This window comes from Ornithorhynchus anatinus, chromosome X2, assembly GCF_004115215.2.
Source record: "Ornithorhynchus anatinus isolate Pmale09 chromosome X2, mOrnAna1.pri.v4, whole genome shotgun sequence".
Classification (NCBI taxonomy): domain Eukaryota; kingdom Metazoa; phylum Chordata; class Mammalia; order Monotremata; family Ornithorhynchidae; genus Ornithorhynchus; species Ornithorhynchus anatinus.
Genome location: NC_041750.1, coordinates 461103 through 487503, shown reverse-complemented (window position 1 = coordinate 487503; position 26401 = coordinate 461103). Strand labels below are relative to the sequence as shown.

The 26401-nt window shown below is 56.8% G+C and overlaps 1 protein-coding gene across 10 annotated transcripts in view; it reads right to left on the bottom strand.

Annotated features, from left to right (window-relative positions):
* HMBOX1 (homeobox containing 1) overlaps nt 1–26401 on the bottom strand; it is a 60046-nt gene that overhangs the window by 23767 nt on the left and 9878 nt on the right. For 9 of the 10 annotated variants that reach the window (XM_029052823.2, XM_029052824.2, XM_029052821.2 and 6 more), the window contains exons 2-4: nt 15148–15232; nt 8432–8908; nt 1907–1992 (exon numbers count right to left, since the gene is read on the bottom strand). In XM_029052823.2, the coding sequence (XP_028908656.1) occupies nt 1907–1992; nt 8432–8908; nt 15148–15170 (586 nt within the window). In that variant the 5' untranslated portion in view covers nt 15171–15232. The remainder of the gene's footprint in view (nt 1–1906; nt 1993–8431; nt 8909–15147; nt 15233–26401) is intronic. The other variant, XM_029052825.2, reaches the window with a different exon arrangement.

Below are 26401 nucleotides of genomic sequence, written 5' to 3'. Positions count from 1 at the left end.
GGAAAGTCACCTCCTCCAGGAGAACTTCCCTGATTAATTCCAATCTCCTTGACCACGACATTCCCATTAGCTTCCTTCAGCCCACAAGTGATTATCAGCTCATTTATTTCACTTATTTGACTGCCTTCTTTGGTTATATTATATATTACATATATATATATATATATATACAGTTATATCTGTGCTCTCCCCGTTAGACTGTCAGCTCTTGGAGGGCAGGGACCCTGTCTTCTAGTCTACTAATGGACACTTACGAACAACGCTCCACCCACAGTAGGTGCTCAATCCAGCACTCCACTCAGAGTAGTTCCCTAATACAACTCTCCACACACAAGCGGCAGACGCTTAGTACGGTGCTCTTGACAGAGACGCTGCTCGATAAGTACTAACTGCAATCATCTGGACTCTGCTCGTTCCTCTGCAGTGCTCCAAATGTGATCAGGATGGAGCAGTCGGTTGAGGGGAGAAAGACGGCCGCGGGACACCTCGCCTTCGCAGGACCCTGGCGAGGGCACACGCAGAGCCCCACCAGAAATGCCCCCAGACCAACCCCCATCGCCACCCTCAGACGGACCCTCCCCGCCCCGGCTACCTGTGCGGTACCCCTTGCTAAGGGCTAACTTATCTGTGTCCAGTGCTTTTGGGGATCGGGACCCTCGGGATCTAGGCCGGTTCTGCCTGTAGCTAGAGCACCAGGCCACCTGGCCCCTTTGCAACGTGCTGCCTGCCACCTTCGCTCCTCGAGTTTGAGGCCTCCGGGGGAATCGGTCGGCCAGCGGAGACGAGCGAGAGGGGGGGAGCCCCGGAAAAGGCTCCCCTGCCCGGGTTCCCCGGCCCCGAGGCTTCTCCGCCGCTCCCGGCGGGAACTCTCGCTTGATGACGACGCATCGGGCGGGGGCAGGGGCCGGGCTCAGAACCGGGCAGGCAGCTAGACCCCACGGCCATCAGCCGTGCGGCTCTAAGGGTCTCCCCGGAGCGGGGCCCACACGGGACGTTCTCAGGCACTAGCCGGAAGCCATCACATTCGGCGGGGACTATCGGCACCCGGGCAGGGCCCGACACCGGCGGGCTTAGCCGAGCTCTGGCAGCGGAGTGGACCTGAGGTGTGTGGAGATGAAATGGCGGGGGAAGAGGGGAAGTCAGAGTCACGCCAGCTCCGATGTCAATTTCCAACCCCCTTTTGGACAATGCTCACTGGGTTGCCCTTGGAAGCTGGCATCCCGGGGCAGGGGGGCAACCCTGCCCTTCTCTCTCCTGGTTTTCATCTCCACACACCTCAGGTCCAGGGTTTCGTAGGGGTCCCCTCCCCCAGAGCGCTCAGAACCCTGCTGAGGAGTACGCAGACCCCCGCCTTGGCTACCCCACCGTCTCCCTCCTCCCCACCCACCACGTGTAAAAACGCAATTAAAAGAAAACTATTTAAAGAAACCATTTCGGTTGCAGAATTGGAACTGTGTGCTTATCACAATGCTGTAGAAAAAAAAAAATTGCTAGCACAAGCCAGAAAAAAAAAAAATAAATAGATTCACTGGGGAAGTTCCATGATGTGCGAGACAATGGGTCCTAAATCAAAGGCGAACGTTCTCATGACTGGGCTGACAGTTCTGCACCGCAATGCAGAAACGCAACCAGCGCTCCCCACAGCTGCACACGCGCTGGGAGCATACGCGGGCACACTCCCGCCTCCACGGGCACACACGCACCCACTCGTGGACACACACACCTGTACTGGGAGTACAGGTACCCAGGGACACATGTACTTAGAGGCACATACTACCTGGGCCCATGTTTCCACGGGCACACATACCCAGAGGCATACATACACATACACACAGTGGGAGGCACAGGCCCCCAAGGGCACGTGCACTTAGACAAGAAAATGAAACTGGAACTCGGGGGCTCTTACCTGTCACCTGGGCCACCACCGCCTGGGAAATCCTCCGATTGGCCAGAAAGGCTTTGATTTCCTCCTTGATCACACTGCTGTCCCTCCTGAGCCAGACAGGAGACAAGAAGGGTGGGGGGGGGGGGGGGCGCGCGTCAGTGTCAGGGCATTCACTCAATCATATTTCATTCCATCATATTTACTGTGTGCAGAGCACTGTCATAAGTGTTTGGGAGAGTACAAAATAATAGACACATTCCCTGCCCACAATGTGCATAGAGTCTAGAGGTCGGGGAGTCGGGGCTGGGAGCAGAGAGAGGTGAGACTGGGAAACAGATCCAGATCCAGTAGGGATGGGAACTAAAGCCAACCCCCTGCCCCCTCCCCGAAAGGCCTTTGGGGTTCTACCATCTTGCCCCCATGCTACGGGGCAGGTCTGGGCTTTCGGGGAGGAGGAGGGCCAAGTCCTTGGGTGTGGAAGCTTGTTTCTGGGAGACACATAAATCTGACGCAGGCATACCACCTTCAGCTGTTAAAGGCAATGGTGATCGCAGGGAGTTGGGTGGAAGATGACGGAGAGGAGTCCGGCGAGCCCCTAGAGTGGGCAAACGATAATGTCGGGGAGGCCAGAGAGCCCCAAGAATCAACTGGCGGGACACGTCCTGGATGCCGAACCTAAGGCCAGAGGAGCCCCGAGGGCCGGAGTGAGGATTGAGGTCACGGTTAGGGCCCCTCCGAACGAGTTCCAGGGAGCAGACACTGGGAACCCGCCGTCTCTGCCTGGCCGGCCGTAGCTAGTACACCATTTCCTCTCCTCCTGGGGGTCTCTCTGGGACTAAGCCTAGTGCCCCTCGAGGGCCTACAAGAGGCTGTCGATAAGGCCGGCAAGGGTCTCTTCCCTTTTAGGGTCTGAGCCCCTCTTCAGACGAGGGCTCCCAGCTCCTCCACCAGCCCCAAATCGGTGACTCGGGAACCTCCAACTCTCCCAAAAGGGGACAGGGACATCCACGGCAGCGGATGAAGATGGGGATCCACCAGGTCTCCGTGGCGGCGGTGGGCTGATCGACCCTGCGCTGACTGGATTTCGAAACCATCGATGCCGGGCCCGCCGAGCTTCGGCGGGTTGATGCGCTGAGGGGGCGGCGGGGTGAGCGGAAACTCCTCGCAGGGATGCAGGGAGGCACTGTAAGGGGAGGTTTCTGGGCTCCTGAGGCTCAGTTCCACTGCCCTGACAGACCACCAGCCGGCAGCTGACAGAACAGCAATTGTCAAGGGCAACATATGAGCACGTGCTCTCCCAATACAGACCCGCTACGGGTCCGGAGAGTCCTGAGCTACGGGTGCGTTCTGGACCGGCTCCGAGACGCCGAAGCCTCTCCGGAGTGGCTTCGGAGCCCCGGGAAAGCGGGACTCTGGCTGAGGGGCAGGACAGTGGTGGGGGCCGCCGTAACTAAACTCCGGACCCTGAAGGGGGGATACCAAGAGAGGGAGAGAGCCAGAGCGTGACGGGACGGATAGAACAGACCAGCCGGGTGCCGGAAGAATGACTCCGCCTCCCCCCTCCCCCACGGGAAGAAGTCAGAGAAACGAAAGCCAAGAAGATGCCTGTGGTCCCGGCCTTTGACCCTGCCCATGTCCAGTCAGGTGTGTGGAGGCGAAGGTAACCCTGGGGCTGGCACTGTGGCATTCTGCCCACCAGCGGGACCCCTGCCAGAGGAGCAACAGAGGGCAAAGCCAGCCGACACCCCTCCCCGCTCCTGAAGCCAGCTTCCCCAGCCCCTGACCCCTCTCCGCTCACCTACCATCTAGGGACAGCTCGGGACGGCGTCCCCACTGGGGCGGTGCCATCGCCTCAGTCCGACCCGTCAGACAGCTGGCCACCTCCACCCAAGCTTTCGTCCAAGCAACGGCATTTACTGGTGACGGCTTACTAGGTGCTAAGCCCTTCGATGGGGATTAAATACCCGGTTATGAAAGCGGACGAACATTTTGTGGGGGGGGGGGGGGAATATCACCATCTACCCCATCTGGGTCTCTGAAGCCCAGGGAGGTTGTGGCCGGCTCAACGTGATTCCGCAGGCCTAGGCAGAGCTGGGAAAAGGACCCCGGTCTCCTGCTTCCCAGCCCTGTACTCTTTCCTGCGGGAGAAAAGACACTTAATTCACCCACGTGACTGCCTCCATCACATAAGACCCCCTCCACCACATAATACCCCCTTCGCACACAACGATTTTTGAGGAAATAAAAGACTATTTTTGAAGGCAGGGACAGGGGCATGTGCAGGGGCAGGAAGAAAAGCAGGATCTGGACACTGTAGGGGAAGGGAAGTGGGAGAGAGGAAGGGCTACCTTAATTTACTAATCACTCACTGTATGCAGCACTTGGGAGAGTGCAAAAAATCCTCCCTTTCTTCTCTTTTTTTCTCCTGAACCCCTTATTGCTAAGGCTTAATTCCCCAACTAATTGCCCCTTTCATTTTGGGTTGCAAAAGTCTCATCCAAAGTGGGGCAATTATATGAGTTAATATGCTAGCGGACCTTCCATATTGAAGGCGGCAGTGACGGTGAAATTCATCGGTGGGGAGAGAGAATTTGTGTGTATGTGTGTGTGTGATTTTGTTATGAGAATTGTGTTATCTGAGCTGAGCCTCCCCCCCAGCCCTGGACTCTGCATTCCCAAAGCAACATTAACCAGTTAACCTGAGCCACGTCGCATCCTTGCTAACCTCAGGATCTCACGGAATAGGTTAGCGGGGAGTGGCAGCCGTGCTGGAAATGGCATTAGCGTGAGGCTTTCCAACCACGCGGGTGCGGGGAAAGCCGTGGCCGAGGCCGTGGCGACTGCGGGACCCTAAGCTGCGAGGAGCCCGAGACTCTGCTCTCTCAAGCCACTGGGCCCTTCTGCTCCCATTCTACTTACTGTGGGCCTTGACTTTTATACTGTTTTATGTTCTTATTGATTCAGTCTTCCGTGTGTCTACCAACCATCCCCACTCCCCTCCCTTATTCTTAGACCCTTGAGGGGGCAGGTCGCGCCTGATTTTCATCTATGCATTCCTTCCCAGTGCTTAGTACAGTGCTTAATGAGAACCGATGAATGAACGAATGGAAAGAGCACAAGTCTGAAAGTCAGGAGATTTGGGCTGGGACTAGAGCCCGCTTTAAAACCTTCAGCAAGTCACTTAACCGCTTTGGACTTTAACTTTCTCATCCGTAAAATGATCAGAATCATCCCGGCCCTCCCCGCCTCCCAAAGGCACTGTGACGCTGAAGTGAGAAAAATAAGAGCATAATGTAAATTCAAAGGATTATTATTAAGTGTGGAACAGATGGGCACTTTTTCTATTAAGCTTTAAAAAAGAGAGAGAGAATTCACGGCAAAATCGGATTCGGGCCTTTACTTACGGCATCTTTCCAATCACTCGATCGATAGTATTTACTGAGTGCTCACTGTGTGCACAATACTGTGCTAAGCTCTTCGGAGAGTACGAATCAACAGAAATAGTAGACACGATTCCTGCCCTCCAGGAGCTTACAGACTAGAGTGGAAGACACACATTAAAATAAATTACAGATAGGAGATGAGGCAGAGAATATGAATATGAACATAAATGCTGTGGGGCCGGGCTGGGGTGAGTATCAAAGTCCTTAAAGGGTACAGCTTCAGAGACAGAGATGGAGAAGGGAGGGCAAATAGTTGGGGAAATAAGGGTTTAATCGGGGAAGGCCTCTTGGAGGAGGTTTGATTTTTAGTAAGACTTGGAAGATGGTGGCCTATGGGATGTGACGGGGGAGAGAGTTCCAGGCCGGAGTTCTAGGGCAAACAGTCGACGGCAAGATAGATGAGATCGAGGTACGGTGAACAGGTTGACGTTGGAGGAGTGAGGCGTGCGGTCTGGGTTGTGGCAGGAGATCAGGGTGGTAAGGTAGGAGAGGGAGAGCTGATTGAGTGCCTCAGAGCTGAAAGTATTCATTCACTCATTCAATCACATTTATTGAGCACTTACTGTGTGCAGAACGCTGTACTAAGCGCTTGGGAAAGTGCAATACGGCAATAAAAAGCGACAATCCCTGCCCACAACGAACACAGTCTCGGCGGGGGAATTTCTGTTCGGTGTGTTGGGATTTTCTCTATGATGTGAAGGTGAATGGGCAACCAGCGGATGTTTTAAGGAGTGAGGAGATGAGAACTGAATGGTTTTTTAGAAAAATGATCCAGGCAGCAGTGGCAAGTATGGGCTCGAGTGGGGAGACCCAGGAGGCAGGGAAGCCGGAGGGGAAACTGTTCCCAGAAATTGAGCGGGAACAGGCTAAGTGCTTGGACCGGCCTAGTAGCAGTTTGGATGGAGAGAAAGGGACTGGTTCTGGAGACTTAATGAAGGAAGAAGAGACAGGATTCGGTGACAGACGGACTACGCCGCTGTCGCCGGACGAGATAATTCAGCTTCTCCATTTGGAAAGACGCACTCCCCGGGTTCCGAGAACCAAAGCCAACTGAGCGGTCAAACCCAAAGACCCCTGTCTGTTCCCTGGGCTCCCGATGGACCAGACCCCACCCTGCTAAGTGCCCTGTCCACCTCGTGGGCCCTCAAAGGTCCACACCCTAGGCCTGAGACCGACCAGACCCCACCCCTGCTAAGTGCCCCGTCCACGTCCCGGGCCCTCAACGGTCCACACCCTAGGCCCGAGATGGACCAGACCCCACCCCTGCAAAGTGCCCTGACCATCCCCTGGGCCTTCAACGGTCCACACCTTAGGCCTGTGACAGACCAGACCCCACCCTTGCTAAGTGCCCTGTCCATCCCCTGGGCCCTCAACGGTCCAGACCCCCCCGCTCGGCTAAGTGCCCCATCCATCTCCCGGGCCCAGGACGGTCCAGCCCCCACCTCTGCTACGGCCCAGGGCCTCTGACCATCCCCTGAAGGGCCCAGCTAGAGGCAGGGGCGAGGGGAGTGAAGGACCTTCTGTCCCAGTCCCTCTGCCTCTTCACCTCACAGTCTTCCACCACGAGCGGGCGGTGGCTGTGGAGGAGCAGCTGGCAAGACCTGCCCGGGGCCCGCCGGCTGGGCCCGCCTTTCTCGCTCCACACCGCGCTCGGCCTGCCGGCTTCCGAGGGCTCGCCAGCTCACCCGGACGGAGCTGCTGGGAGGGTTTGGAGCCGGTGGGGGCCAGAGAGGGAACTGACCCAGGGCAGGGGCTCAGGAGACCCGGATTCCGTTCCCGGCTCCGCCACTTTGTAGTAACGGTGTTTATTAAGTCTTTCCCTTTACGAAGTGCTGGGAAAGAATATACGGGGGGAAAAAAACAGATGAAGGACTTTGGGTGACCCGGGGCAAGTCACCGAACCTCTCTGGGCCTCGGTTTCCTCATGTGTAAAATGGGGATATGATTCCCGCTCTCTCCCTCCCACCTAGCGATCAATCAATCAAATTTATTGAGTCCTTACTGTACTAAACGCTTGGGGGAGTACACTCTAACAGAACTGTCAGACACGTTCCCTGAGCACGACAAACGTTAAAATCGATTGAGGCTACGGACGTTAGTGCTGTGTGAGCTGAGGGTGGGATGAATACAGGTCACAAATCTGAGACTGTGAGCCCCGGAGAGGCCGGGGACTGTGTCCCTTCTCGTGATCTTCTGTTCACCCTGGTGCTCGGCACAGGGTCTGGAACCCGGAAATTATTTATCGAGACCATCATCGTGGCAACATCATTACCGTCAGCGGCTCCGGGGGAGGGGCCCACTGGTTCTGACCAAGGAGAACGGGCCCGAAGAAGGCCAGCTCCCTTAGGCTTTAGGGGGAAAAAAGCCCACCCAGCTATTCGATCGTATTTATCGAGCGCTTACTGTGTACAAATAATAACGTTGGTATTTGTTAAGCGCTTACTATGTGCCGAGCACTGTTCTAAGCACTGGGGTAGACAGAGGGGAGTCAGGCTGTCCCACGTGGGGCTCACAGTCTTAATCCCCATTTTACAGATGAGGGAACTGAGGCCCAGAGAAGTTAAGTGACTTGCCCACAGTCACACAGCCGACAAGTGGCAGAGCTGGGATTCGAACTCATGAGCCCTGACTCCAAAGCCCGTGCTCTTTCCATTGAGCCACGCTGCTTCTCCAAAGCACCATACTGAGCCCTTGGGAGAGTACACTATAACAAAAAACAGACACGTTCCTGCCCACAACGAGCTCACAGTCCAGAGAGGGAGACCGACATTAATATAAATAAATAGGTAAGTAAATCAATTACAGATATATATACCTATGTGCTGTGGGGACGGGAGGGAGGACGAATGAAGGAGCAAGTAAGAGCGGTGCAGAAGGAGTGGGGGAAGAGGAGAGGAGGGCTTACCAGAGGCACTCAGACATTACTGCCTGTGAACGGCTGGGGTGCCGGGGGGTGATTTTACATTTCAACAAAAAGTCATCTTTACGGCATTCATTAAGCGCCCGCCGACTATCGATCGAGAGCCAGAGAACCGGGGGGCAGACCGACCGACCGATCCCGGCGGGCCCCTCTCGGGAGGCCGGCGGGAAGCGCGCCACTGACCTCATCAGCTCCTCCACCTTGTCGTCGACGTCCAGGTCCTCCTCGGACGCCTCGAAGCTGTAGGACCGCTGGCCCAGGCTGTTGCCGTGGTAGCGGGGGGGTGACAACTTCCCGTTGGAGGCCGCCAGGCGCTCGGCACCCTCCCGCCCGTTCTGGTTGGTGGTGCACGGCTGCGGGGAGGTGTCGTAGCTGTTGCTGGGCGACGGGGACATGCCGGAGGGCCGGGTCTGCGTGGCGGCGGTGGCGGTGGAGGACGAGGCGGGCACGCCGCCGGCGCTGCTGGCGTAGGGGCCGCCCGCGTAGCCGGCCCGCCGCCCGAACTTGTCGCTGTGCTCCTGGTCCAGGCGGTCCAGGGTCTCCAAGGCGTGCAGGACCTCGGGCTTGGTCATGCCAGTGCGGCGCAGGCGCTGGAGCAGATCTATCTGCTCGATGGTGAAGCGGGGCTCATCTGTGTAGTGAGACATGGTTTCCAGCAGACTAAAGACAAAGTGACAAGTAAAACACTCCACTTCCACCGGTCGCGCCGGCCCCGCGCCCGCCGTGCCCGCCGCGCCCGCCGCTCTCCGGGGGCGCGTCCGGACCTCCTCCCCACCCATGCCCCCACCCCGGGTCTCCCCGCCTCCCCCAGACGACGGGGCGCATTCAGGGCGGAAGAGACACCACGTCTTCTTGGGGTCGGATGTGGAGCCCGTGAAGGAGGGCGCGGTGCCCTGATGGGCGCTTCCCCTTCTCGGGTCCCCCGGGAATCAAAGGTTCCAGCGCGAGAACGTGGCGGCGTGCCTTTGTGAAAAATCCCTTCGGAGGGCAGAGCCCCGCCTCGTGGGAGAGGCGGCCCGGGAGCCCCTAAGGGCGCCGGCCTCTGCCCGGCTCCGCCGCCTGAGGCCACGTGGCAACCTCGAGCCGCAGTTCATCGGACTGGAGCCCGGTGGTTCCCAGACGTCGGGTGACGTGCCCGTCCCGCGGTCTTGGATCGACCCATCAGTCCCACCCTCCAGACACCGACGCAGCCCCGGTGGAGGGCGAGAGGGCAGGAAGGGCGTTGGTCCCAGCGGACCGGGCCCAGCCAACCTCAGCCCATCTCTCCGTTTTTGGTTGCGGCCTTCACAGTGACTAAGCGCTGGAGGGGTGCGGAGCACCAGACCGAGTGCTGGAAAAGAACGCAAGGGTGGGAACCGAATCCGGTCCCTGGTCCTCGAGGGCCCCCAATCCAAAGATGTAACACTGGTGGAGGAGTGGGAACAGCAATACTAAGACGACCCAAGAACCACGACGGACAAATTAAACGAAAACGAAAAGCAGCCGGTCACTGGGGCTCGGGGAGGAGTGCATCAGGCTCCTCGTGGCTCAGGGTGGCTGCTGCCGCCGTGGCCATAGTCTCCCCAGGGTTCTGGGTCATGTGAAGCCCCGTCCTGCCCTGCCTTTCACCTGCCTCCTACTCGTTTTTATCCTCTTCTGGTCGGCCCATTTTGGCTAATGGGCCAAAACTGCTGAACCCTACTCCTGCCCACCTATGTGCAAGGCAGCGGGCCGGGAGTCCAGGCTGACGGGGCTCCCCAAGCCCAGAGACAGGCCGTGGGTACTGCGAGACCCTCCACCGTTTAACCGGCTTCGCTTCGGTCAGCGAGGCCGGCTGCCAGAGCACAAGGAGGGGAGGATGCTCCCCAGCCCGACTGCCCTCGGGGCAGAGGCCGGAGGACTTCCCCGAAGGCCCCAGGACACGGAGTTGGTCTCCCCTCTCCCCGCCGCCGTGGGCTAGAGGTGACTGCAGAAAGAAATCCAGATGGCCTCTAGAGTCCTGGGGGCCGGGGCCATTTCCCTGTGAGTACGGGGGCCTCCAAAAGGTCAAGTCTCTGCAGGCCTTGAGTGGACGGAATCGAAGTCTCCAGAATCCCCCGGGGAGGAGGCGGGGTGAACACGCAAGTACCGTTCCCCAGATCTCAGCCTGCCAGGATGAGAGGATGCCCACTGACGACAGTAGATTCAGAACCACCCCGAGAGCACATGCCCTCGCCTGACAGGCGGGCGGCCTGGGGCACCCACGCCCGCAGGACGCGTTGGTCAGGAGGGGGCGAGGGTCATCTGACGGACGGGTTGTCCAGAGGGGAGGACGAGACAGAGGACCACTGGGCCTTGAAGATGGGCACAGAGAGGACCAGCATCACGCGGCCTCTCCAAATGCCCACGGTGTCGGCACGGCTGAGGCTGCCCATCGGTCCGATCCAGAGGGCCGTGGCTTTGGTCGTCACCCGCCCTCAGCCGAGAGCCGTTCGGGGAAGTCCCCCAGGAAAAGTGGCCAAAGCGGGTGGACTGAGGGGCCAAGAGAAGGCACCTGGGCCAAATCTCAGCCTCACCTTGGACCCTGAGGGCTTTGGATGAGACTAACAAAAGAAGCCTACCTCCTCTGGCCATTATCATTATTATGTTTGTTAGGCCCTGACGCTGTGCTAAGCACTGGGGTAGATTACAGGTCAGACCCAATCCCCGTCCCACATAAGAGTAAACAGTCCAGCGGGTGGGGAGAACCGGTACTGAATCCCGTTTTCCAGATGAGGAATCCGAGGCACAGAGAAGTGAAGTGACTTGGCCGAAATCACACAGCAGAGTCGCGATGAGAACCGGGTCTCCTAACTCCCGGCACTCTTTCCTTTAGATCATGCTGCTTTTCAGCAATAACAAAAATAATCTAGACCGTAAGCTCGTATGGACTGGGGACATGCCTGCTAATTCTGCGACATTTTCCTCTCCCAAGCACTTAATACAGCGTTCTGCACATAGTAAGTGCTCAATAAACACGACCGAATATAGAGTCCCTCAAGACTGTGGACGTGGAACAGGTCTACCAACTCTGCTATACTGTACTCTCCCCAGTGCTTGCTCCAGTGCTCTGCACACAGTAAGCACTCAATAACGATGATTGACGGAACAGTGAATATTCAGGAAAGTTTCCTAAGTTTCTGTTTGTGAGTTTACCCTACACATTCCTTAGACCTTCAAGTCTAAATCTCTTTTTGTTGCCCTCCTCCTTTCTCTATTCCCGATTCCCTCCCAGAACTTCTTACATTTTCAATTCCCAGCCACCTGCAGGCCTCTACGTGGGAAGATGCACAGACCCATCTAATAATCTGCACAGTCACATCCCTTAGAGGAGAAGAGACCCCATAGGATTTCACGATTAAAGTGAGTGCAGAAAGAACAGATTCCAACACAGCAGTTTCTTTAATTTGAGGGGTTTACAGTCTACTCATGCCTTGAAGTGTGCCAGCCTCGGTTATTATTATTACCACTGCATCGGTTAGGTGCTTACTATGTGCAAAGCACTGTGTTAGATACTAATTAATCCGGTTGGACAAAGTCCCTGTCCCGCACAGGGCTCCCCAGCTAGGTCGGAGGGACTAGGACTGAATATCCAATTTAGAGATGAGGAAACTGAAGTGCAGACAGATTAAGTTATTTGCCCAAGTCACCCAGGAGGCAAAGGCAGGGCTGGAATTAAAACCTAGGTCCTCTGACTCCCAAGCCTGGGCTCTCTCCATTAATCCGTGTTGCTTCTCTAGTTCCAAACACTTCCCCGGGAAGAGTGGCCTATTCTCACCCTTCCCAAAACACGAGTCCCCGGAATCGAAGACCCACTGCAACATCCAGCGTTCCTCCGGGGGTTGTCAGATTCCCACCTGGTCCCACCTTCCTCCTCCTCTAACACCATCCCCCACCCCCCACCCCCAAGAGCCAAACGAAAGAAACGAGAACATAGTATAAGGAGGGTTTGAATTTTTAGGGTTTCATCTTCCTCAACCCGAATCCTGCCCACAGAATAATTTTTCTGTATGTTCTGTTTTTTTTATAAATCAGGGATCGAGACGGCCACTCTGAGTAAGTTCCTCCCCGTCCCTGGCTGGGTGGGCTTCGGAGCGAGAGATTGGAAAGGCCGGGCCCCGTCAAATCCGCCACCGTGCCCCGTTGTCGGGGGCCCTCCTTCCCCCCGGCTCCCCGGGGGAAGCCGGCTCCCGTCTCGGGGGAAGGGCCCTGTGCTATGTGGAAGGGAAGTAGCCCCACCCCGGAGGCCAGGCCTGGCCGAGCGTGGGGGCCAGCGGCTGCCGTGGGCGGGCCGGCGGGGACGTCGGGTGCCCGTTTCATCCGCGGCTTCGCCTCGGGAGCCGGAGGGGAGAAATGCTTCCGAGGGACCCTTGCCGGCCCGGAGAGAAAACCGCAGCTTGAGAAAAGCTAAAAATTTACCGACAAGGACCCCGATAATGACCACCAAATCCTAGGTGCTTTGGCCCCCCACGCGCCCAGCCCCCAATCCGTAGCCCACTCGGAAGCCGCTTCACGATACGGCTCCGTGTTTTTTTTTTTTTAATGCAGCCGATCCCTCAGCTTAAACTGTTTTTACTAGCCAAGTCTTAAAAAAGTGATTACTTCTCGGTTTCTATTTTTATCTACTGGATGAAGGAGTTTTCCACATTGAGCGCCGCCCCACCCCACCCCTTGCCACTTGGCCACACGGTAGAGGCAAAGGGGCACGTGACTGCTCCACGCGAGGGATTGCCCGAAGAGCACCGGAGAGGGTGCACACGGGCGGAGCCGGCGGTAGAAAGCCCCCAAGTTGAACTTGGCCTGGCTCGAGCTGGGAGTCTGAAGGACCTGGGTTCTAATCCTGGCTCCGCTACACGTCTTCTGTTTGACCGTGGGCGGGTTACTGCACTTCTCTAGGCCTCAGTTACCCCGTCTGTAAAATGGGGATTAAGACTGCGAGCCCCATGTGAGACGGGGACCGTGCCCAACTTGATTAACTTGTACCTACCCCGGTGCTTGGACCAGTGCTTGACATATAGTAAGCACTTAAAAAGTACCATAATTATTATTATATTGTGAGCTCCTTGAGGATGGGAAATTGTGCCTCCTTCCTCAGTTGGATGCCCCAGCCGTGTAGCTCTGAATATAGAAGGTGCCCAGCACTGAACCCTCTACAGGTGCCCGGCAGGCACACGGCACAGTGTTCCGCAGACAGCAGATGCCCGGCACAGAGCCCCGTCCGAGCAGGTGCCCAGGATTGAGTGAACCGGCACAGAGTGCAGTACCTGGCGCATAGTAAGCACCTTAAAAAACCACTATTATAATTATTATTATTATCTGGGGGCTGCCAGGCCAAGGAATGGTTGCTGCCAAAGGGCAGGACTCCCTGGGGGCCACCAGACCCTTTCCAGCCTTGCCCGGCCCCAGCCTGCTCACCCGCGATTTTTCAGTGGCCCGGAACTGTGCGCCGGCAGCCTCCTCGGCCGCCATTTTGTGCCCGTTCCCCGGTCCGGCCCAGTCCGGCCCCTGTCCAGACCCCAGCGAGCAGAGAGCATGTAACGCATCTTCCTCTCAAAGCTCCGCGAAGAAAGCCTTCCCTGTCTTAGCCCGGAAAAGAACTCGCTCTCCCCGCTCGCTCCCTCCCTCTCTCCCCGCTTTCTGCCAAGCTGCACTAGGGGACCCTGCGTTTCAGGCTTTGGGGAAAACCCTCCATTTCCCCTGCACCGCGGAATATCTGAGGCGAGGCGGGAATGGAATATTCCAAGCTCCAGGGGTTGGGGGAAGCCAGAGAGTCAGTCGATCGTATTTATTGAGCGCTTACTGGGCGCACAGCGCTGTCCTAAGCGCTTGGGAGGGTACAACGTAACAATAAACGGACCAGAGAGGGCCAGTGGGAGGTCCAGGGACCAGGTCCCATCTGATGACTCTGCCTCGCCCCCAGGGCTCAGCAGAGTGCAGGGCAGAGAGCGAGCACTTAATCGATGCCATCCTCATTATTAGTTTCGGAGGAATGGAAAGAGAGGGGGAGCAGCCTGCCTCTCCCAGGCTCGCCTCCGAGGCCCGGGGGAAGGCGCCGTTTGCCGAGCGGTGCGCGGTCCGGCCGGCCGCGGGGTCCCGCCTCTCCCCGGAAAGGACGGAGGGCTGGCCCCGTGGGTCGTCGCTCCAGGCCAAAGGAACACGATGCCGACGCATGAAGGGAACATGCATTAAGGCCCCGGAGGGGCGCTCGATGAGATCCATTTCCCTCGCTAATTTCTGAAATTCCCGGAAGGCCTGAGTTCCGGGCCCGACTTAATACACATGGCGGTTCCAGGGCGGCGGATCGACGCTGACAACGTAACAGCCTCGCCGCAACCTCGCCTGGCTCGGGTCCGCCCTCCCACCCCTGCCTAAGGGTAAACATCGCACTGTCCCGGCACGCGCCCCAGGGGCGACGGTGGAGGGGGAGCAGCAGGGGTCACCCCTTCATCCAGCAGGGGTGGATGAAGGGAGCTGTATGGAACTTTTTCCTCATCCTCTACAGTGAACCCCCGCCCCCCGCCGGGGTCCCCAAGGACAAATGGGCCAGAAGACAGAGATGGGAAGATGCCTGGGGGCGCGGGGAGGAGGGGGATCTGCGACTCTCCCCTCGGGCGCAAAGGAGGTCACTGGAGACCCCCCACGTCAGCCCCAAGCCCCCCTGCAGCCAGGAGACCTCACCCCCCACTAGGCTGACACCGTAAGCGTCAGTCCACCTTGTGCGACAATTCGAGTGCAAGGACCGTGGCCGCCCACGCTGAGCCTTGACCCCGGCTCAAGACTCAAGAGAGCTAAATGCCCATTTCGGCCTTATCCACGCTTCCCCGCCCCCCCCACCGGCATCGCCCGCCCGCCCAGCCCCCCCAAAAGCCAGAGAAAGTTCTGAGTGATTGATAGGTACTTACAGCACTGGAAAGGAGCTGAGCATACTTTACATGGGGAGGGGAAAGTCAGAAAGATTCTTGCACAGCGTCAGCTTGCTTTACCATTCTGCAGGGCAGAGACAGAAAACGGAGAAAGAATTACCAGTTGATCAGGAGAGAGGAAAGACAACTTTCATCACGTCACACAGAGACCACAGCAGCATCATCCCCCAAGATGGGATGCGCCAAGATCCCGAGAGGACAGAGACTGTCCAGTCAATCGTATTCATTGAGCTCTGTGTGCAGAGGACTGTACTAAGCGCTTGGGAGAGTACAAGAGAACAACAGACAGACACAATCCCTGCCCACGACGACCTCACAGTCTACAGGGGGAGTCACAGTCCAAGCGAGGGGGCAGGGGATTTCATCTTGAGAAGGCCACTCCGTTGGGGACAGCGAGCCTGATTTCTTCTGCGAGAAAAAGGCCCCAGGGCACCCACGGCCTGGTTAAAGACTAAGATCTGGTGTGGCCCCGGAGGAGTGAGGACAGCGCCCGCGGGCACGGGGACGTTGCATCGATCTTGTCGGTTGGTCCGCCTCGATCCGGGGTGTCGAGTCAAAGCCACGGTCCCCGGGGACCGAGGGCACTATGCAGAGCGGTCATTCGACTTCAACGTTCCCCCAACGCCCCCCATCCTGCGTCTCTCCTCTTCTTACCCGCCCTCTTCATCCCTCCCAAGCTCACAGCCTGACTGCTCCTCGCTCTCGCCTTTCCCGCACCCCACTTCCCCCTGCCTGGAACTCCCTCCCTCCCCACACCTGGCAGACCGCAGCGCTCAGCACATCCAAAGCCCTCCTCACACCCCACCTCCTCTCCACGTCTTCCGTCGGGAGCCCCTAGAATCCCTTGCTGCCCTCGACTCCCCGCAACCTCCACCCACCTCAGCCCCTTTCCCAGTCAGTGATTTACTTTGATTACAGCTAAACGGGAAACTGATGGAGGGATTAGAACTACCAACTCTACTGTACTCTCCCACTGATCAATCAATCCATCGTATTCACTGAGAGCTCACGACGTGCAGAGCACTGTACTAAGCGCTTGGGAGGGTACAATACAATCAGTAGACACGTTCCCCGCCCATAACGAGCTTACAGTCTAGAGGGGGAGATAGACATTAATATGATGACAAAATGAATGAATAATGAATACTATGTAATGTAAAGATCTGTAGATAAATGCAGTGGGATTGGGGATGGTTCTCTGCACCCAGGACCGCTCTCCACGCCCAGGAGCCTCTCCGCAAATACTACCGATTAATATAAAAGAATTATTAAATGAGCGGCCCCCGGACGAGACGTGAGCCCCGATCCAACCAAATTCAATGTATGGTCCTTTCCCGAGCATTCAGCATACAGTGTTCTGCCCAGAGCGCTCAATAAGTACCACCGTTTGACTGACTGATCCAACACTGCAAAAGCACTGGATTCTCCTCTCTTGAGGAAGTCAGTCAGCTTGGAACGCCCCCAACCCGATGCTTTTCTTAAAAGAAGCAATGTGGCCTAGTGGATAGAGCACGGGCCCGGGAATCAGAAGGAACTGGTTCTAATCCCGGCTCCGCCACTTCTCCGCTGTGTGATCCTGGGCAACTCACTTGACTTCTCTGTGAATCAGTTACCTCATCTGGAAAATGGGGATTAAGACTGTGAGCCCCATGTGGCTCATGGACTATGTCCAATCTGATTACCTTGTGTCTGCATCAACGCTTAGAACAGTGCCTGGCACATAGTAAGCGCCAACAAATGCCCTTTAAAAAAAAAAAAAGAAAGGGGGCAGCGGGCTGTCAAGCCCCAGACCGACGGAGGAGTTGGCAGCAAAGATACCAGCTGTGACAAGCAGGCCCTGGCCCACCAGAAGCTCACCAAATCGATTTTGAAAGGGACAATGAAAACCCTTCCTTTTTTTTTTGGTTGCTGTTTAAGGACGCCTGCACTTTTCGGGGACGGAGGGTGGAGGGCTCATCATTTGCTATCACCACCCGGTCCAGAGGGGCTTTGGGAACTAGTATTTCTGGCTTTCCTTCTGTCACGTGGCGCCGGAGCAGTGGCCACCACCGCTCGGATTCCGACTTCTCTCGTATTCCCACAGTTCCCTTACGACGTTCCGCTTATTAGCCGAGATGACCCCCAAGAGCCGCATTGGGCAGGTCCTGGACAATGAAAGCGGGGGAGAGCAGAATGGTCCGGGAGGGGGCCGGGGGAGCGTTCCTGAAAGTGAGCTTCCCCAGGCTCCCGGACGGACCGGACTGGCCCAGGGCCCAGGCCCAGGCTCTCCGGGCGGCCCAAACCCGGTCCCAGCGAGATGGCGGGGGTTACAACTCCAGCGGGCAAACGGAGCCCTCCTCCCCCCGATTCCGGGGGTCCCGGGGAGCCCGACGAGGGGAAGAGAGCAGGGATCCTGAGGAAGAACATCCCCAAAGCCCTTGGCCAGGGATCGGGAAGTAGGGGCTGGGGGGAGACCGGGGGCTGAAGATAAGACGCCAGAGAGAACGCGACGGTGCTGGCCGGGGACAGCCCGGCTGAAACCGGATGACCGGTCCCCGAACCTCTCATCTCGCTGTCGGCCGGGGGCGTTTGGGTTGAGAGGAGGGAGAGAGTGACCACACGCGCAGCTTCTCCTCGGGGCGTACCCTCTGCTCAGCGTGAGGAAGGGTCCAGATGGAAAGGTTGGGGAGGGGGGAGGAGGGGCCGGCTCTCGGGAGGAGGCCCAGGGCTCCGCCGGGAACCGGCCCTCCGAGACGCGGGTAGCCGCTCTCCAGAGCCGAACCGCACGGCTGCTCGAAAATGCGACTTTCTCAGCCAGCGAGAGCAATGAGATCATGTTCTTGATGAAATGCCAGGTGGGTGGTGTTTTTTTTTTCTCTTTCAATCAACCAAAGCTGGTAGAGTTAAATAAAACAAAAACAAAAAAAAATGAGGAGAGTGAAGGCAGAAAGCAGGGACGGGAGAATGAGAGAGAAGGAGGTGGGGAGAGGAGAGAGCCGAGGACAGGGAGAAGGAAGACTGTGGAGACAGAGGTGATTGCCTGCCACTGCGGGAGGCTGCTTTCAGTGCCCCTAATAATCATAATTACAGTACTGATTAATTACGGTATTGATTAAGTGCTTACTACGTGCCAGGCCCTGGGCTAAGCGCTGGGGGAGATACCAGATACAGGGGTGCGGGAGGCCCGCCCCAAGTTGAGCCGCCTAATCGGGCTCTTAGTGGTCCCCAATACCAGGGCTGACTCGGGCATACCGTCCCGCCCGGCTCTTAGTACTCCCCGATACCGGTGCAGGCGCGGGCACGCCGTCCCACCGTCACCCCCTAGTTTCTCCTCCCTCTGGTCTCCCCACAGGAGGCGAGGCCCGTCGGCCTGGAAGGCCGAGTACACTTGGTCCGGGCCGCTCCCCTGAGAGGGAGCCACCGCCCGCCTTCAACTCGTCGGGGCCTCCCTCGGGCACCTCAGGACGGGGATGTCATGAGAGCGTCCTCCCTACCCATTACATCAGTCATCTACCCACAGGCGGGTCCGGTGGCTTCCCTCTCCCACTCCGGAGGGCCCCCGGGCACCCCCGGACCACCCGAGAGGCGATCCAACGTCGAAAGGGACACCGTTTCTGCAGACGCACCACGTGGACTGTGAGTCCCCCAGAGAACCGAGATCTGTCGGACCTGAAGATCTTGTTTCTCCCTCAGTGTTTAGTGCAGCGCCTGGTACCTGATAATCACTGAGCCAACAGCACGAGTAGTTAACGGACAGTCACGTGCCCTGCTCCGGCTGCTCTAAGGGAGGTGCCGGAGGGCAGCGGATGAGCAGGGGTCAGTGGCAATCAGCTTCCCCGCCGCGACCCATCCCGTTCGCTCTGGGCCAAGGTCCCTGCATCCGCCCCCCTCGCCCGAGCCGCGGTCACATTTTTTATTCTGTTTTTGTAAATGACATTTGGTAAGCACTTTCTAATGTGTCAAGCACTGTTCTAAGCGCTGGGGTAGATATAAGTTCATCTGAGCAATAAGTAATTGAGCAATAAGTAATTCTATTAACGCTAGAAGCAATATGGCACGGTGGATAGAGCGCAGGCCTGGGAGTAAGAAGGTCATGGGTTCTATCTAATCCCAGCTCCACCACTTGTCTGTTGTGTGGCCTTGGGCAAGTCGCTTCACTTCTCTGTGCCTCAGTTACCTCATCCGGAAAATGGGGATTGAGAAGGTGGGCCCCACGTGAGACAGTGACCGTGACCAACTCCATTTGCTTGTATCCACCCTAGCGCTTAGTACAGCGTCTGGCACACAGTAAGGCCTTAACAAATACCACAACTATTAATTTATTATCTGCAGCTCCGACGCATACGAAGCTCTGAATTAAACACACGCAGCGCCCGAGACCAGAGGAGGGAGGCTGGGGCGCTGAGGGCTATTTAGGGCCAGAGGCTGCATCTGAACGGTTCCGTTCGGCTTTCTCCCCCGGTGCCCACCACACGGCGGGCATTACGATCAATACCCTCATCAGTCCATCAATCTGGTAACGACCCAGTGCGGAGCTCTGACGGCTGGTGGAGGGGGCCGATCCCCTGAACAAAGAAAAAGGCAGGCAGCCCATCCGGGTGACGGTTCCCACCGCTTCCCCAGCTAGGAAATGGGGGAAAGGGATGCGGTCACCTCGCTTTGCTTAGACACACAAAAATGCCAGCCAAGTGCTCTGGGGGCCGGAGGGGAGGGGGCCAGTAGAGAGCCTTGGGTGATATAAGAGACGACCAGTCTCTGGCTTGGCTTTGCCACTGGCTGTAATTTCCGGATCTGGTCGCCCTCGGGCCCGCCAAGCCTTCGAAGGTGAAATAATGTACCCAAAACAACTCCGCACCGCATAGATGTTGTACTCGAGAAATGCTGAGAAGCAGCACAGCCTAACGGATAGAGCACGGGCCTGGGAGTCAGGAGGACCTGGGTTCTAATCCTGACTTCAACACTTGCATGCCTGTGACCTAGGGCACGTCGCTTCATTTCTCTGTGCCTCAGTTCCCTCATCTGTAAAATGGGGATTAAGACCGGGAGCCCCATCTGGGTCAGGGACCGTGACCAACTTGATTTGCTTGTATCCACCCCAGTGCTTAGTGCAGTCACTGGCACAGAGTAAGTGCTTAACAAATACAATTACTACGATGATTATTTGGCATTCTACCGACAGGCCGCTCCCCGCGGGGCCCACGAGATCCCACAGAGAGACAGTGCTAGAGTCACCCAGGACATCAATAACAAGACTGCCCAAGGTATGGGGAACATCTGTCTCGGATTTCCTTTAATCCGCTGCCGACCCGGTCTGTTCTGCTGAAGCTCTGACCCCTCGCTCCGGTTGCAGGTTTGCCATTTCCGTCTGCCCCGTTTCTCCTATTGGACTGTAAACTCCTTGGGGGCAGGGACCGTTCCTTCTGTCAAGGGATCGTCACGCACGTTCGTGAGGATGGACGCAAAATGCTGTCGGTTACGTAACAGTTGACGGTCCGGGGCGCAACCGAATCGAGTCGAAAGAAACACTCTCCGCCTCGTGAAGCCACAGGACGGTCAGCGCGGAATTAACCATCAAATCTATCTCATCGGGGTAATGGAAGAGGCAGCTGACGGAAGTCATGGGGAGGAAGAGAGGAGGGCGGGCGGAAGGAAGGGAACCTCTGGTCCTTGGTTGGCTATAGAAGCTGATGGCTCGACTGATCGATTGACTGACTGGATTGGGAAACGCAAGACGGGATCCCCTCCGTGCCCCTTCGGGAAAGGAAGTGCTTGAATTGCCGTCCCCGGCCCTGATCTGGATTTGGAGTCGTGCAGCGAAACCTGGCGTTTGGTCACCTGATCCTGACCGCGAGGTCCAGGCAAGCAGAAAACGGCGTTTACGGAGCGCCTACTCTGTGCGGAGTGCTGCACTGAGCGTTTGGGAGAGTCCGATATGGCGTCTCTGCCCTCGAGGCCAACACAAAAACCCAAACAATCCTTGGGGACAGAAGAGGGTTCCTCCGCCCTGCGGCTAGGGGACTCGGCCACGACTCCCCAGTGGTTGCTCATCCACCTCTGCGTAATAATAATAACGATGGTACTCGCTAGGCACTACTACGTGTTCTAAGCGCTGGGGTGGATACAAGTCAATCAGACTGGACACAACCCCTGTCCCACATGGGGGTCAAAGTTGAAGTAGGAGGGAGCAGGGGTATTGAATCCCCATTATGCAGATGAGGGAACTGAGGCCCAGAGAAGTGAAGTGACTTGCCCAAGCCCATCCAGGAGACAAGTGGCACAGCCGGGATTAGAACCCACGGCCTTCTGACTCTCAGGCCCGTGCTTTAGCCACGAGGCCACGCCGCTCTGCGTAAAAGTGATCCGGGAAGCAGAATGAAGTATGGACTGAGTGGGGAGAGACAGGAGGCAGGGAGGTCGGTGAGGAGGCTGATTCAGTAGTCGAGGTGGGATCAAAGTGGATGGAGAGGAACGGGCGGATTCTAGTCAGTCAATCGTATTTATTGAGCACCGACTGTGTGCAGAACACTGCATTAAGCGCTTGGGAGAATACAACAAATACATTCCCCGTCCCCAACGGGCTCACACTGTAGAGATGTCGTGAAGGGAGAACTGACAAGATTTGGTGATGGACTGAATGGCTTGAAGGAGAGAGGTGAGTGGAACGGGGACGACAGTGGTGTCGCCTCCGGTGACGGGAAAGTTGGAGGAGGACAAGGTTTGGGCGGGAAGACGAGGGGTTCTGCTTTAGACAACCTAGTTGGGGAGACGGACGCTGACATAAGTTTCAGAGAAAAGGAAGAGGGGAATGAGGTTCTTCACACGAGTTAGTGCTGAAGCAATAGGGCAGGTAAGATATGTGCATAAGTGCTACAGGAGGCTGAGAATACTTAAGTGATTAGGTTGTGCGGAAGTGCTGAAGTAGCGGCTGGGGGACGAGGGGGGGATATAACCCGGGGAGATGGGAAATTAATCGGGGAAGGCCTCCTGGAGATGTGGAGAGCAGTGGTCTGTCACATGTGGAGGGGGAGGGACTTCTTGGCCAGTGGGGGTTAGAGGCAGGGGAGGAGGGGAAGGGCGGGCGGCTGAGCAGAAGAGACCAGGATGAAGCACGGGGTATAGGTCGGATCCAGAGGAATGAAGAGCGTGAGCTGGGGTGGAGTGCGAGAAGAGAGAGGACAAGTAGGAGAGAGAGAGAGCCGACTAAACGCCTCTGAGCAGAGGTCCTTTGCCTCCTCTGAAGACTGCACGCTCCTCCTCTAGACTGTAAATTCCTCGTGGCCAGGGAATGTGACTTACCAACTCTAATACTCTCTCTCCCAAACATTTATTACAGTGCTGTGAACACAGTAAGCGCTCAGAAAATACCAGTGATGGGTGGATTCTCTGCCTCCCCTGCCTTTTTCTCCTTTGCTCCCCTCCGAGTTCGTTTGTCAGGCCCCCACCCCACAGTCTCCTTGGCTGTCTCTTCTCCACAGGCTGCATTTTTCGGCCTTCTCTGCCTCCTGACCCTCTCCCCATTTTACCCCCTCACCTTCACCGCTATTGCTGCTAGTTCTGATTCCGGGTGCACCGCAATGTGGTAACAATAATAATGACAAACGTTAACGGTGGTGATATTCGCTAAGCCCTTATTACGTCCCAAGCACTGTACTAAGCGCCGGGGTAGACAGACTGTACGCGGATCGTATATGGTTCCCCTCCCACATGGAGGGGAAGAAGTTCGGGAAGCAGCACGATGTAGCGGATAGAGCACGGGCCTGGGAGTCAGAAGGTCATGGGTTCTAATCCCGGCTCCGTCACTTGCCTGCCGTGTGACCTTGGGCAAGCCACTACACTTCTCTGGGCCTCATCTGTAAAATGGAGATTGAGTCTGTGAGCCCCACCTGGGACAGGGACTGTGTCTAACCCGATTTGCTTGTTTCCACCCGGCGTTTAGTACACAGTAAGCGCTTAACACCTACCATTATTATTATTATTATTATTGAGGACAGGGTTCTCCACGGATTCGAAGAAACTGAGCTGAGCTGATCGGCATCCGCTAATGCAAATCGCTGGTGGACAACAGGAGTAAGCATGATTTCCAGTCAGTGCTATAGATATGCTCCAGAAATTAACACTAAGTACTCCATTAAATCAGCTTCTTCCTGCTTTTGCAGAATCTCTTGGTGGAATTACTACCAGGGTCTGTCTCCCCCGTAGCCACCGTGACAACATCCTTCGGGGATCGGGTGTCGGAGCTCCACGGAACCCTTAGAAACGTCGGGGGGACCGACAGGTTGGAAGTTTACGTCTGGGGAGCTGGGGCCCGGTCCGTCGAAAGAGGTGGGGGAGGCGACGGGAAGAGGGTCCCAATCCCCTGAAAGCAGTCCTGACAGGGCATATACACCCTCCCCGCTGTCGCTCTCTCATGCCCCTTCGGCCTCTCCCACCTCACCTCACTTAATCACCTTGCCCTCTCCCACCCCACCTCACTACTCTCCTACTACAGCTCAGCCCACACGCTTCGTTCCTTTAATGGCAACCTTCTCACTGCACCTCCATCTCGTCCATCTCGCCGCCGACCGCTCGCCCACTTCTAACTTCCGGTCCGGAACGCCCTCCCTCCTCATATCATTCAAATAACTGGTGTCCTCCACTTCGAAACCTCGCTGAAGGCACATCTCTTCCAAGAAGCCTTCCCTGACTAAGCCCTCCTCTCCTCCCATTCCCTTCTGTGCCGCTCTTACCTGCTCCTCCATTCACCCTCCCTCCCATCCCCACAGCACATAAAGATATACCTGTAATTTATCAGTTTATTTATACTAATTCTGTCTCCCCCGCTAGATGAGGGCTCGTTGTGGGCAGGAATCTCTCTGTTGTTACATTGTACTCTCCCAAGCGCTCAGCACGGTGCTTTGCACGCATTAAGAGCTCAAGAAATCCAACTTAATGAATGACTCTCTCCTCGCACCTGGGGCCGCCAACAATCGGGCAACACAGGCCCGTCAGTTCGTCAGTCCCCCCTCTTCCCCCGCCACTCCTCGGCCTCGGTGAGGGTTCCGCCATCTTGCCTGCTCCCTGGATCGGAAGAGCAGATGGAAAGGCTCTTTCTGCCTTTTTAATATACATTTTGTTTACAAGTGACATTGTCAAGGGTAACAGGCTCCCGATCTCCATAATCTAGAGGAAAATACTTTAAATCCTTAATATCCTCCCTAATGACAAAATGACTCCAATCTTCCAATTGAAGCCGCTCCAGGGCCGGGGGTGGGGAGGGGGAGAGGAGGGGCCTGGCGACTGTCGGCCCCCACCCACTACGCCGTTACGCCCGGATGCAGGGTGGTCTTGTCGGGCCCCGCACCTTATTCGCCTTCAAGAGACGCTGCCCGGTCCGCGGCTCAAATTGTTTTTCTTGATAAACGAAGCAGCCCCTGATCAACAGGCCGGGGGGGGGGGGTGGGGGGGGCGGGAGGAGATGCGGGACGGCACCCCGGGAGGTGTCCGGGGAGGGGGGCGGGGATGGAGGCGGCGCGAAGGGGGGGGGAAGGACGGGCAAATCCATGTAACCGAGGAGGACCACTTGGTTTTCAGCCACGGGTCCGCCCCCTAGCCCTCTTGTGCCGAGCCAGCCATCAGTGAAATCCATCCATCGGTGGTATCTCACTGCGTGCGGGGTACTGTGCTAAGCGCTTGGGAGAGTACAAGAAGACAGGGTCGGTACCTAGGTTCCCCGCCTACTAGGAGCTTCCGGTCACACAAGGGCACACAGCTCCCTGTACTCGAGGGGGTGTGGCCGATAGAAATTCCTTACAAAATGACTGACCGATAACCAAAGAGGCTGACGGGAACCGGGAGACAACCGCCTCTGAAGGAACGCCTCAGAGGGGGAAAGGTCCGGAGGGCCGGCTGGATGAGCGGGTGATCCCCGGAGGAAACGGTGGCCGCGGGCAAACGGAGAACCAGCTTAAGAGAGGCCGCTGGGCTACCACCGGAAAAAAAGGAAAGACACTGGGCCGCCTGAAGGTTGAAGTTTTGGCCTAGCGTTTTTATACAACACAAAATCCTTTTAGGGAAGGGAGGGGTCTACCCTCCAGTTCCAAAATCAATCAGAAAACCCTACCGGGCCCAAGGTTCTCCAACATCCCGTTCTTTTATCTTTTGCATTCAACTGGACGGCCAGTTACCTATTTCAAAGCCCCTGTTTGTAAATAGTCTTACGCCTATCTCCCGCTCGAGGGTGGAAGCTCCTCGGCAGGGGACACAGCCGCTTCTGTTGGATTTTTTGCCAAACGCTGAGTACAAGCACACGCGATGGTTCAATAAATACCCTCGGTGCCGCTACTCCTTCTCAAGCCTGATATCTCCCCCTCTCCTAGCGCCCAGGATCTCCTACGATCGAAATCTCCGGCGCAACCGGGAGACCCCTCCCCGAACGTCCCACCCCCGACCCACGGAGAGGGCGACTGGACGGTGGGGAGGGAAGGGGGATCTGTGAACAGAGGCCAGCGCCGGTCAGTCCCGACACCCATCGGACGCGATCTTTCCTACGACTCTTCGTTCCTCCGTCGAGAGAGGCCGAAACGCAGAGCGGCAACCCTGAGTCGATACCGTTAAATTTCCGTCATTTCGGCTTATTCACCTTGCGGCTTTTTACGGCCCATTTGGCTATTAATCCTCCTCCGCTCCAAGAGGATGAGTTCATCTCTGTTGGCCGTTTCCAGGAAGAGGAGCCGGCCGGTGAGGAGCGGCGCTCCGGGAGTGGAGCGGGGCGTGTGCCCGACGGAGATGTCGAAGGAGAAACGCGACGGGAGAGAGGGCGGCCCGGCAGCGGCCCTCACGTCTGCACGATGCGGGGTGGCTCAATACCCGCTATCCTACCCTCCTACTTACACTGTGAGCCTCATGAGGGACCGGGGGGACTCTGTCCAAGCTCTCTTGCATCTACTCCGGGACTTAGTACGGTGCTTGGCTCATAGTAAGCGCCTAAAAAATATTGCATTTACTATTACGATAATAACGATCTTGGTATTTGTTAAGCGCTCACTACGTGCCAAGCACTTTAAGCGCTGGGGTAGATACAAGGTCATCAGGTTGTCCCACGTGGGGCTCACAGTCTTCATCCCCGTTTTACAGATGAGGTAACCGAGGCACAGAGAAGTGACTTGCCCAAAGCCACGCGGCTGATAACTGGCGGAGTCGGGATTAGAACCTACGACATCTGACTCCCAAGCCCCTGCGCTTTCCACTAAGTCACGCCGCTTCTCTGTGTGGAATT